The sequence below is a fragment of the Rutidosis leptorrhynchoides genome, chromosome 8 (genome assembly GCF_046630445.1).
Source record: "Rutidosis leptorrhynchoides isolate AG116_Rl617_1_P2 chromosome 8, CSIRO_AGI_Rlap_v1, whole genome shotgun sequence".
Classification (NCBI taxonomy): domain Eukaryota; kingdom Viridiplantae; phylum Streptophyta; class Magnoliopsida; order Asterales; family Asteraceae; genus Rutidosis; species Rutidosis leptorrhynchoides.
Window position 1 is genome coordinate 23,032,380 of NC_092340.1, and position 10,693 is coordinate 23,043,072.

The window sequence follows — 10,693 nt, forward strand, 5'->3', positions numbered from 1 at the left end:
ACCATGCTCTAGGGGCGTGTTTAAGTCCATAGAGAGCCTTTTTAAGTTTATAAACATGATAAGGTTTTTCGAAATCTTCAAACTCCGGAGGTTGTGATACATAAACTTCTTCATTTATTACGCCATTTAAAAAGGCACTTTTGACATCCATTTGATAGTGTTTGAAATTATGAGCACATGCATATGCAAGAAGTATTCTTATTGACTCTAGCCTAGCGACGGGAGCAAATGTTTCATCATAATCAATTCCTTCTTGTTGGCTATATCCTTGTGCAACTAGTCTAGCTTTGTTTCTAACTACTTTGTCATCCTCATATAGTTTATTTCTATAGACCCATTTTGTACCTATGATGTTGTTTTCACTCGGTAAAGGAACCAAATCCCATACATTGCTTCTTTGGAATTGATTTAATTCCTCTTGCATAGCTTCTATCCAACTTTCATCTAATAGGGCTTCCTTAATATTTTTGGGTTCTATTTGTGAAATAAAAGTATAGTTGGCAATTAGGTTAAATACTTGTGACCTAGTGGTTCTAGTGTTGATGTCTCCTATGACTTGGTCTATAGGATGATCTTTTACATGTTTAATATCTATTGAGGACGCTAAGTTATCCTTATTTAGTTTCAAGTGAGATCCGTCCTCATTTGTGTCATTGAACTCGACTTAAGTTGGCATCATTTCTATAGCATCTTGTTCGATCACCTCATCATCCTCTAAAGGTTTAGTCTTAGGTGGTGGAGGGGTTTCATCAAAGGTGACATCTAGGGATTCTTCTATGACATTTGTATATTTATTTATAACCCTATATGCCTTACTTTCTAACGAATATCCTAAGAATACTCCTTCATAAGCTTTAGGCTCAAACTTTGTAAGATATTCCTTTTTGTTTAGGATAAAGCATTTGTTATGAATTAGTTTCATGTTATCATGCTCTAATCTCCTATGCCATAATGTAGTAGTGTCATGTATAGATGTGAGACAAATATCTACATGCTTAAAGTCGTCCAATTTGCATGTATAAAGGTCTTTCTTCCTAATTTCATTTATGACACTTTTACCATCTTTTATTATGTGTGATGAATTTTTAGTAAATGTCATGTTATATCCTTTGTCACATATTCTTCCTACACTTAGCAAGTTAAAACTTAAGTTTTTAATGTGCAACACATTATCAAGTGTAATCTTTTGATTAGTAATGGTACCTTTACCGACGATTTTTCCTTTCACATCGCCACCAAAGATTACATCACCTCCATTATGCTCCGAATACTTTATGAAGAATTCTTTGTTACCCATCATGTGTGTTGTACATCCGCTATCAATTATCCATTCCTCATTTTGTACAACACCATTGAGACAAACCTATATTTGATTAATCAATAACTTTGGTACCAATGTTTGTTGGGTCCGGGATGATTAGCATTAAAGATTCCTACTCTAACCCATTTTTTAACAATTTTAATTTTGGTGTTCCTTTTAGTTTTGACTCTATTCTTAGAGTTTTGATTAATCATTTTTCTTGAAGAACTTTTTGTAAATGATTTGATTTCTCTTTCTCTTGTCTTAACTTGATTGGTTGTGAAGGCCTTTGGTTTTGGTGTTTTTACTACTTGAGGTCTAACAAACACTATGGGCTTATGTTTGGATGACTTTGTTTCAAGAGTATTTTCCTTGTATCCTAGCCCTTGTTTGTCATTTGTTGATTTTTGAACACTTAAGATATTTTCTAACACTTTACTACTTCCGTCATATTTTGAAAACTTAATTTTATTTTCAAGTAGTTTGTTAGTTTTGTTCAAGGCATAGTTTTCATGTTTTAAGCCATCACATGTAAGACATTCTTGTGAGTTAGATATTCTTTCTTTAAGTTGTAATATTTCTAACCTAAGCAAGTTATTTTCTTCCTTTAGACTTGTGTTTTTGTCACTTACTTTACTACTCAAGGTACACAATTTAGCAAAGTTGTCAATACTAAATTCAAAGGAATTTCGAAGTACCTCATTATCGGTTTGTCCGACTTGTGATCCTTTGTTGTCATCACTTGGTGTGTCAATGGCCATGAGCCATGTTTCCTTTCCTTCTTCTTGAGTGTCATTTTCTTCATCATCCCACGCACCTCCAAGAAAAACTTTTTCATTTTTTCTTTTGGGACATTCACTTATTAAGTGATTTGGATCACCACACCCAAAACATTTTCGTACAAACTTTTTCTTGGGATCGAATGGCGTCTTTCTTTGTTCCATCGGAGGGCGAATTTGGTTTCCCGGTCTTCGATAGAATTTCTTGAATGAGCGAACAATAAATGTGAGTTGCTCATCATCATTGAGAATATCATCATCGTCATCATCAATGTCATATTCATCATGAATCTTAGCCTTTAGAGCGATTGACTTGTTCTTTTCTCTCTTGGCCTTTTCTAACTCATCATCTTTATCTAGGATGATCTCATGTACTTTGAGATTTCCAATGAGTTCATCTAGAGTTAGCTTTTCCGTATTCTTTGATTCGTAAATTGCTGTCACCTTTGGTCTCCATCTTGATGGTAGAGCCCTTAAGAACTTACGAACATATTGCTTATCTGTGTAAGTTGTACCTAGAGCTTTCAAACTTGAACAAATATTGTTAAATCTAGTGTAGGCACTATCTATTTTTTCATAATCTTCAATAGCAAATTGTTCATATTTAGTTATAAGCAATTCCACTTTATTTTCTATGACTTGTAGGTTTCCAAGATAAGTAACCATGATACTATCCCAAATTTCCTTAACACTACGCATCATAAACACCCTCTCATATTCTTTCCTAGGCAATGTATTAAAAATGGTCATTTTAGCCTCATAGCTTTTGCCTACTTCTATTTTATGTTCCTTAGTCCATTCTTCTTCGGGTATATATATTTTAGTTTTCTTATCATCACTAAGCTTAAATGGAGCATGATCACCTTTAGTAATAATGTTCCAATAGTCTATATCTTTGGAACGGACATACGTTTCAAATTGATGCTTCCAATAGCAAAATCCTTCACTTTCAAGAAGTGGAGGTCTTTCATGGAACATCCTTCACTATAGTTCAAGTTCTCAAATTTTTGTTCCATGATCTTTAAACTCTAAGATTTGCAAAAATTAGTTTTAATTTTGAATTAGTAATTTTTGACAAAACGTTTAGTGCAACCGCTCTGATACCAATTGTAAGTAACTAGAGGGGGGGTGAATAGTTACTTAGTCGATTTTTAAAAATTTTCTTTGGCGATTTGTTGAACTTGAACTTGATATAGTGTGATTTGAAATTTTTGTTCTCTAACAATGCTATCAATAAATATATGTGTTAAATAGTAAATAAAAGATAAGGGAAGAGAGAACAAACACAACGATTTATAGTGGTTCAGGAAGTTGTTAACTAATCTTCCTTAATCCACTCCTCAATTCTACGAATTGAGATTTTTCTTCACTATGATACTCCAAACTCGGTGGAGTGTCCGGATACAACACTAGTACTTCGATAAGCCGCACCTTGTGAACTCTTACGTCCCTTTGAAGACTTCACAAACACCTATAGCTCTTACCACAAGATCCTAATGAACTTATCCTAGTGAAAACATAACTATCCTCTAGATCCCTTTAAGAAGATAGTTTACAAGTAAACTTACAACTTTAAGCTTACAAGTACTCTTGCTAGAATCACTCTAAAAGATTACAAATTAAGTATAAGAATGATATCAGTAAGTATGAGAAAATATGAGTGCAAGAGGTGAGTCTTCAAATGCTTCAAGGCTTGGCTTTTATAGGATAGAGAAATCTGCCTGGAAGTCATACGGCTCGTTGTACGGTCGACCGTGTACCTCTGACATCTGATTCTTATGGCCGTTTTTGTCCTTTAAAAATTGTCATTTTCCCTTGTTGAATAGCTGCAACTAAAGGCCAATTACTTCTGAAATTATCCTCATTACCTATTATGTTTTGGACATAAGCTTGGAAGTTGACATGTCCATTAACGAAGAAAGTCTTTAATCTTTGACCATTTGTCATTGATTACCAAAAGAGGTAATTGCAGATTTTTGTCTCTTGACAAACCATTATCTTTCAAAATCTTCATCAACCTTTCTTAATCACTTGTCATTTAGTTTATGGGAGTTTCTTGCCTTTTAGAACATTGTTACAACTTAAATGAACTAGTTTGAGTCTAGTTTGAACATAATGATTCTTGTTACATCTTGACTAGACTTGACCTAATTACATTTTCATACAAATAATGATACATAAAATCAATGGGAGAGCAACTCTTTAATTGAGACTTTAATGACCATTATTAGTATGTTTAAATGACACTATGATAAAGAGATATGACACTTGAGTGTTTTAGCCTAAATCAAGCTTAAAGTGTCATTAAGATGTCATTAGGTGTGATTAGTAAAAATTAACATCTTTTGGTTCAAAACTCTTTTGAGATAAAAAAGGGCAACTATTATAAGTATGTTAATAAAGGTTTTGTAAATTATAGATGACGGGAACTAGTCAAACTTTATTTGGTCTAGATTGGTAACAGAGAAAACTGCGGTCGGGCTGCGGTCGTCCGTGAGGTCAGCCGTGGGTTTGCAGTTTTAGAAGAGCTTGAACTCGTTGATGCAGGACACACACAGTTGATGTCACGGTCGACCGTGGTGCAGCCGTGTAGCATTTTTCCCAAGATGATTTCTTAAGTATTGGTCTTTTGCTAGAGATAGTTTAGGCTAATGAACTCATGTCGTCCTACATATGATTTAACTACTTAGTTCTTGTGTGTCATCATCAAAACAAAGTGATTCATTTTTGAATATTATGCTTTGAATCTTAACCAACAAAACGCACTCAACGAATTATCCATGATAGCAAAGGACTTATCAATCTCAACAATCATTGGATCCCATTTAATCGCTAGACCCTCACGAAAGCATTGGACAAGCTTCTTGGTAGGAAAGACAATATCAACGCGTTTGAGTTCAGTTAACAAATGACGATATCTAGCAACAACATCTTTTAGAGATTCATCGGATTGAACAGCAAAATTCTTCCATTCTTTCTTCAGAACCTTGCCTTTTGTTTTTCTATACTCGGCTGTCCCTTCATTACCACTCTCTAGAGCATTCCATAAAGCATAGGTTGTCAAATGCGTTTCAAATTGATGGAATATCTCTTTTGACAATGCTTGAGTAAGATGACTATAAGCTTTACACTCAAGGTTATAATCCTCACGCTCAGTTGCAGACAATTCCATGGGTGTCTTGGTTTCCCCATGATCCTTAGTCGGAAAAACATACTTAACCTTTAAGAAATTATATAACCTAGAGTCTATGCCGTTTAGTGAAATCAAGAACCTAGGCTTCCATTCTGCAAAATCATCCAAAGATTCCAGCCTAGGTACCCTATATGAGCTACCAATCTCATTTTCTGTCTTCAACAAGTGATGGAGACCTGACGACGAAGCACCGACAAGAGCTGATTGCATTTCAGGAGATTCAAACACGTCTGACATTGTAACCGTACGGTTGCACAATACGGTTGCAGAAGTTTATACGGTTGCAACACTCGGATGCAAGTGATGTGGCATGGTTGCAATATACACGGTTGCAAAGTGTAACCGGATAAGATTATACGGGTGTAGGGTATAACCGGACGGATGCAGAGTGTATCCGTACGGTTGTGATGTTATACGGTTGTGATTTAAGCAGATCTAGATTACACGGATGCAAGACGTATTCGTACGGTTGTGGTGTCCGAATGGAGTACCCGTGCGGTTACAGTATGTAACCGTACGGTTGAATACTTGGTCGAATCTGGGCAGAAAAACTGCACAGAAACTAGGGTTTAAGGTTTTGGTCGATCTAACACTCAATCTTGAGAAAAACCAGCGTATGTTTGACGTCCAAAATAAAGTTTTAGACCATACAAAAACGATTACTTCAACAAAAACACGAATTAACACTGAAAAGTCATGATTCAAAAGGGTTTTTGACAAAAACACTAAAAACACAATTTCTTAACAAAGTTTGACAAAAACCAATCGTTTAATCAATCACACAAGCTCTGATACCACTTGTAGGATCGTGTAAACAGAATTAAACGATCTTAGATTCAATAACGAGTGCGGAAAATCTCGTTATTGGGTTTTATACTCAAAACTCAATGAAAACCTTTGATCTTAATGATAAAATTGACTTAGATATGTTAAAGATCGACTATATTGAATGCTAGAACACCAGGGAATCGGATTGTACGTGTAGTATAGGCTAGGATACGTAGCCCTAACAATGAACCCGAAATCCCCTTTAAATACACACAGCACGTTGCAACCGTGCGGTTGCACCTTGCAACCGCGCGGTTGCCTGTCTAACCGTACGGTTGCATCCTGCAACCGTGCGGTTGCATACTATCAGAGAAAGTTAAACAATTTAGCACTTTAACTTGATTATAATGAACTCGGGGACTAATTATGTACCAACACTTGAAGATACCTTACTATCTTAATAACCTCTTTTTATTTTACTAGTTTTGACTTGGTATAATAAAAATTTCAAGTTAAGTTCATTGAGACAACGTTTTATATTGTTGCTTTTAAATGTTGTTATATGTCATTACAAAACTTTGTCAAAATTCAATAACCTACAAATAAAACCGTAGTCGCATATAATAGAACGAGGTGTGAGAAACTATGTTACCATTGCGATTATTTTTATTGTGATGTGAGTGAGTTGGTGGGGTTTTTTTTTTTTTTTACGACGTGGTGGTGTTAGTTGAAAATGTAAAGTTATGATAGTGTGAGTTATTTAGTGTGAGAGAAATATTGTGATGATGTGGTAAAATAAAAAATTTAAAAATTGATAAAAAGTGAATAAAAAGCAAATAATTTTTCTTTGCTCAATCAAAGAAGAGGCACGCTGTGAGATCTTTACCCACGCCCTCGCACAGGCCCAAATCCACACATCGTAACCTCACTTTTTGGGCGATTTGGGTGCCACATCACTACCCACACCGTGGGATACGATCTTAACATATATTAACTGTTTTTTTATCTGTACCGCAAAGAGTATAATTAAATAATTATTTCGGTTTAGATAAAGTCAATGGGGCAAAACTTAAAAACCGGTGAATCGTTATTTTAGAATAGAGTGGCCGGCATTATCCGGTTGACCAGGTACGTACACCGTGATATAAGACGAATCAAGAACAAATTACTTTTGGACTTAAAAGCAGCGAGCTACACACTTTTTGACATATTCTCTAATTATATTGCACAAAACTATCAAGCCTCACTTATTGGTATCACTTGGTACAATTGTGTAGATTAATTTAATTGGTCAACACAAAGCATCAAAGCAGCTTATCAAAATTTGCTGATTTCATCAAATGGATCCCATCAAATAAGAGATTACATATATTACAATTTGAGTGAGTAGGATCAACAATGACAATGTGGGTAAATGAATAAAAATATTCCAAGCTATTGAAAATGGCTAGTATTTATATTATACATACGCGACATAATCGATTTATCCTGTAACTGTTTTTAACTTTTCCGTAGCCACCAAACAACTATAATTGAGTCTAAAGAATAATTTGGTATTCAATTACTATCTCAAGAGTTAGATTTAGTTAATGTTAAATGATTAGGCCGAAAAATCAAGTAGTCGGATGACCATAACACTAATGTCATCATAAGACCCTCGTGTTGTCGATAAGCCAACGAGCTTCTTACAAGCGGAAGTAAGATCTGGTTTCTTGATTCCTACGCAATAGGGACGAACAATGTCGATTGCTTCTTGATTACTAACCTGAAACGATACATCAGTATATACCAAATTAGTAACATGGGTGTAAAAATGTGATCCATCGGTTTCAATCAAGTTCTGAAATAGGAAAGCGCGCATTTACCTTATCCCAAATCCCATCAGAAGCAAGAATCAAGAACTCGCATTCAGGTCTAATTTTGATGATTCTAGTTTCGGGTTCAGCAATCACCCATTTTGTAAGATCCTTATCTCCTATAGCTCTAGATACCGCAAGTGAACCTTGTATTCGCCATACACCATTTCGACAATCAACATATCCACCCTACAAATTACCAAATTTTAAAACAATTAAGATTAAATCCAATTCTATACCACTTCACCAAATTTTCTTTTCTCAAAACCACATTTTAAAACATGTTTTATTCCTAATTAGACTTTTTCATAATTTAAGTAACGTTGCTTACCAAGTTTTCGATTCTGTCTTTTTCGTCTTTTCTAGAAGGTTTATGATCAACAGTTAGAGCTTCAGCTGTTCCACCTCGGCTCATAACCGCACGACAATCACCTGCGTTAGATACTATAAGGTTACCCTTCCGAATCAATGCGGTCACACTACAAGCACCACCACTAACATCTTCTTTAATAAACTCTGAATTTGTAACTAAATATCCTTCTCTAATAGCATCCACAATTTCATCTTCACATTTGTTTGCTACTTGAGACATTATGTTATTACTCAAATTTTTCGCTGCAAATTTCACAGCCTTTGCACCTCCATGTCCATCAAAAACTCCAAATAAAGCCTGTTACAATTTAAAAAATAATGTTTTTATCAATCTTATTTAATTTGATGCATCAAAAAACTGCTCTTATGTATACACTCAAATGAGGCATTGTATTGTCACACTCAAACAAATAAAGTTTTTTTTTTTTTTTTTTTTTTATGTACTTTCACTTACGTTGTCTATTAGCTTATACATCACCGTTTTAAACTGATTTGCATTAGCATATTATTCATTAATTAATTAATAATTTTACCTGTTTTGAGTCTCCTTGGAGACCAACAACTGCCGAGTAACGATCTTCCATTGCACCGTGTCTTCCTCTTTTACAATAAACCGAATACGCCTCCCCTTCCTCATCGATCTCTGCCACGTCATCAACCGGCGTCTTAACGTCATCCACAAAATTGAAAGGTGAAAACGGAATCTGAATCCTAGCCGGTCTCTTTCTCTTTAATATAACCGAACTCGAATCGCAATTTATCAACTGTCCTTCTTGAAATCCATTTGAATGCTTATGATGAAGCTGTGACGAGGATGGAGATGACGGTGTTGATGACGTGCGTTGCAGAGATAACGATGATGATGACGATGGAGAAATCATTGGTTGACGAAACATCGGTGATGATAAAAACACCGGCGAGTTTGTTAAAGCAACGACACCGGACATGTTATCGTGTTTTTTCCTTTTCTTTTTGAGTTCCGGCGACGGATGAGATTAGGAAACTAGTTTGATTTAAGATGATTTGAATTTTTGGTGTTTGCTTACTTATCATAGGTATATATATAATAGAAACGGTATATAGATACAGAAGATTATATAGAGACATAATAATAGACGAAGTCATAGAAAGCGATATTTATTAATGATAACGGTTCAAAGGCAAGGTTATTGGCGGATTTTGTTGGTTATTCACTCACGCGATTTACATGTGCTTGAGCCGAAATAGTTAGCATGGTTGACTTTTTTTTTCTTATTTTTTTTTTAAGGCAATAACTTTATTATTATTAATTATTAATTAGAATTAAAATAAAACTAAAAACAAAAGCTAATAAGTACAACGATATTAAACAATAACTTTGCCGAACACGACTTCACGACTAACATCTATAGTTTCTATTAAATCTCTAAAATGATAATGACATAAATAAATATTTTCTTAGCATAAAAGTAATTCAAAATAAAAAAGAAAATTTTTTTAAAACTCTTTGATGATGTCATTATTTTATATTAATTTAATTAAAAAAATAATACGAAATCTTTTATAAAAGAAAATATTAATATCTCATAAATTGTATAATCTTCTACAGATCACCCAACATTTACAGATTTCAACGCATATTGTACAACTTTTAAAACTCTTTGATGGTGTCATTATTTTATATTAATTTAATTAAAAAATAATACGAAATCTTTTATAAAAGGAAATACTAATCTCTCATAAATTGTACAATTTTCTACAGATCACCCAACATTTACAAATTTCAAAGCATATTGTACAACTTTTATATAATAATTGTATTTTATTTTTCTAAAAATTATTATTTATTTTTTATTATAATAATTATAATTATAATAATTATATTATTAATATTCAAATATGAATTCTCTTTGCGAGATTAATTACGTTACATATGTGTATGCGAAAATACATGTCTCTATATATTTGTAAAAACAACGACAAGTTTCTAAGGTCGAACGAGTCATTAAAATAAATGATTTTAACATTTACATTCACTTAATACCTAAAACATGTCATTAAATTATTTTGTTTAAATAAACCCGTGATTACACGAGTCATTTCACTAGTAAAAAGTAATATAGCTTGATTAAAAATTTAAAATTACACCGCCTTGTTATCAAAATAGACAAAAATCCAGGATGGTCAACATGATTGACATTTTAATTTACAGAATTTTGATAACGAAATTTAAGTTGTCCTTAATACGCTTTAATGTAATGTACGTTAATAGTTACTTATTATTTTTAAAATAAAAGATAATTATTGTAACAACCTCGAATCGAGCCTATCGGTAAATGACTTTTTACCCTTAGTTAATATTAAAATATTAATATTAGTGATTTTAATAATTATGGGTTAATAATTATTTGGTTGTTCAGTTATGTGGGCTTTGTGACAAGGGTCA

At 33.6% G+C, this 10,693-nt stretch overlaps 1 protein-coding gene across 1 annotated transcript; it reads right to left on the bottom strand.

Annotated features, from left to right (window-relative positions):
• Positions 1-7,409: 7,409 nt before the first annotated feature.
• Positions 7,410-9,286, bottom strand: LOC139862504 (probable protein phosphatase 2C 25). The gene is made up of 4 exons (XM_071851116.1): positions 8,802-9,286; positions 8,228-8,566; positions 7,906-8,085; positions 7,410-7,805 (listed from the first exon to the last, which is right to left on the bottom strand). Exons 1-4 carry the CDS (start codon positions 9,213-9,215, stop codon positions 7,641-7,643), a joined length of 1,098 nt encoding a protein of 365 aa, XP_071707217.1. The 5' UTR covers positions 9,216-9,286; the 3' UTR covers positions 7,410-7,640.
• Between the last annotated feature and the right edge of the window lie 1,407 nt (positions 9,287-10,693).